General features: G+C 60.1%; 1 protein-coding gene across 1 annotated transcript in view; it reads left to right on the plus strand.

The window, feature by feature from the left end:
* The first annotated feature begins 190 nt into the window (after positions 1–190).
* Positions 191–1885, plus strand: part of LMAN1L (lectin, mannose binding 1 like) — a 10917-nt gene continuing 9222 nt past the window's right edge. Inside the window, exon 1 of the mRNA XM_004712037.2 lies at positions 191–371. Coding sequence (XP_004712094.2) covers positions 191–371 — 181 coding nt within the window. The remainder of the gene's footprint in view (positions 372–1885) is intronic.

Consider the following 1885-nt stretch of genomic DNA (forward strand, 5'->3'; position numbering starts at 1 on the left):
GTAGCCTGAGGTCAGGTCTGGAAGGAACAGGATGTGTGTGCTAGAGGGAGGTGGAGGGAGGACGCAGTGCCAAAAATCAGCTCCTGGCCCAGCCCCTGCCCTCCTGGCCTGGCTTTGCCCCAGGAGCCCCTCCCTGGCCTTGTAGCTCCGGATCCACCTGGACACCTGGAGAGCATATCCCTTCACCACGATGCCGGTGCCGGGGCCTGTGGGTCCAGATCGTGTGTTCTGCCTGCTCCTCCTGCTTCTGGTCGCCCACGGCCCTGAGGGGGGTCGCCCCCCGCAGCGCAGGTTTGAGTACAAGCTCAGCTTCAAAGGACCAAAGCTGGTTTTGCCTGGGGCTGGCATTCCCTTCTGGAGCCATCACGGAGGTGAGGGGCAGGGGTGGGGACCAGCCATGTCTCCAGTCCCTCAGAATGCTGCAGGGGCTGGCCAGCTCTGGGGAGCTGCAACTTGGTGGGGATTGAGCCTGTCAATGCCAGCCAGTGCCCAGGCTATATAGCACCCAGGTGGACCAGGCTCCACCCTGACCTCTCTCCCCTGGGGCTTCTCTCTCCATTTGTCTTGCCTTGGCTCGCCCTTCCTCTGCCTCTGGACCTGTTTGACTCACAGACATACACACACACACACACACACACACACCCCTACACGCGTGTGTGCTCACACTCCAACCCAACTTGGATCCACACACACTCTGACTCTCATGGCTCCATCCTGTGGGTCCATGGCTGTACTAGAGGACGGAGCACCACCTAGAGGGGGTGTCCCTGTCCATCCCCGCCCCCACCCCAGTGTCTGTTTGGGGTGTGTGGAAGCAGTTGTGAGCGTTTTCTTGCCGGCTGGTCTGTGTTCCCGATCTTAGGGTGCAGCCCCTCCACGTCTGTCTCCTACCTGATAGTGGTGACTTTCAAGACCCAGAAAGCAGAGAGGCACCTAAGGGGGGTAGACGGAGAAGCACCCCTGGGTGGGGCAGTGGTTAAGCCCTTCCCTGCAATCCAAAAGGTTGGTGGTCCACTCCCACCAGCTGCTCCTCCAGAGGACGATGTGGCAGTTTGGGAAGCCTATGGGGCAGTCTGCCCTGCTCTCTGGGGACACTAGGGGTCAGGCACGACTCCAGGACATTGAGTTTGACAGGCCGTGAGTGAGAAGGATGAGGCTGGGGGGTGGGGGAGGCACAGGAAATGAATCGAGGAATGTGCCCATTGCCAAAACGCAGGTTTCTAGGTTTGCCCACCTGCCGGAGGCGATCGATCGTGGGTTTGGTTCAGAGCCTCCTAGCAGGCAAAGCAGCAAGAGAAAGAGAAAGCAGATGACTCTTATATTTCTGGCTAGAAGACAGAGAAAGGACAGGACTCCTCATTGAAACCAGAACGCAATACCGCCAGAGGCCCTTTAATGAAGACCCCTGAGCAAGGTCTCACACCTGGTCCTCCTTCACAAGAGGTCAACGCAGACCAGGCTGCTGCTCAACACGCCTGCAAGGCAGACCTCCTGAGCCCAGGCAGGGCCAAGGCATGCTGCTCCAAACCAGCCAGGGACATGCTCTCTCTCTAGTCTTGCCCCGTCCCTCTCTTTGCTCCAACTCCCAGCCCCTGGGGCTGCCCTGAGGCCCAAGGGACCCCAGTCAGTCTGGGTAGAAGCCCCATGAACCATCCCCAGCTGGGCTGAAGGCATCCTTGGGCCAGGCACCTGGCCTTCAGATGGGTGGTTTGCAGGTGTCTGGGGATTTCTTGTTGGCAGCCTCGGAGCCTCCCTCCCCCCACTGTCTTTGTGCAGCAAACAGGCTGGACAAGCAGCCTCGGGAGCGTCCTGGCAGAGCCCTGGACATCATGCCAAGTTCCAGGCTGGCAGGTTGGAGGGGTGGAGAGCCAGTCGGGGTGGGGCC

Source organism: Echinops telfairi, unplaced genomic scaffold, assembly GCF_000313985.2.
Source record: "Echinops telfairi isolate 266 unplaced genomic scaffold, ASM31398v2 ScPeMD7_7475;HRSCAF=8513, whole genome shotgun sequence".
Taxonomy (NCBI): Eukaryota; Metazoa; Chordata; class Mammalia; order Afrosoricida; family Tenrecidae; genus Echinops; species Echinops telfairi.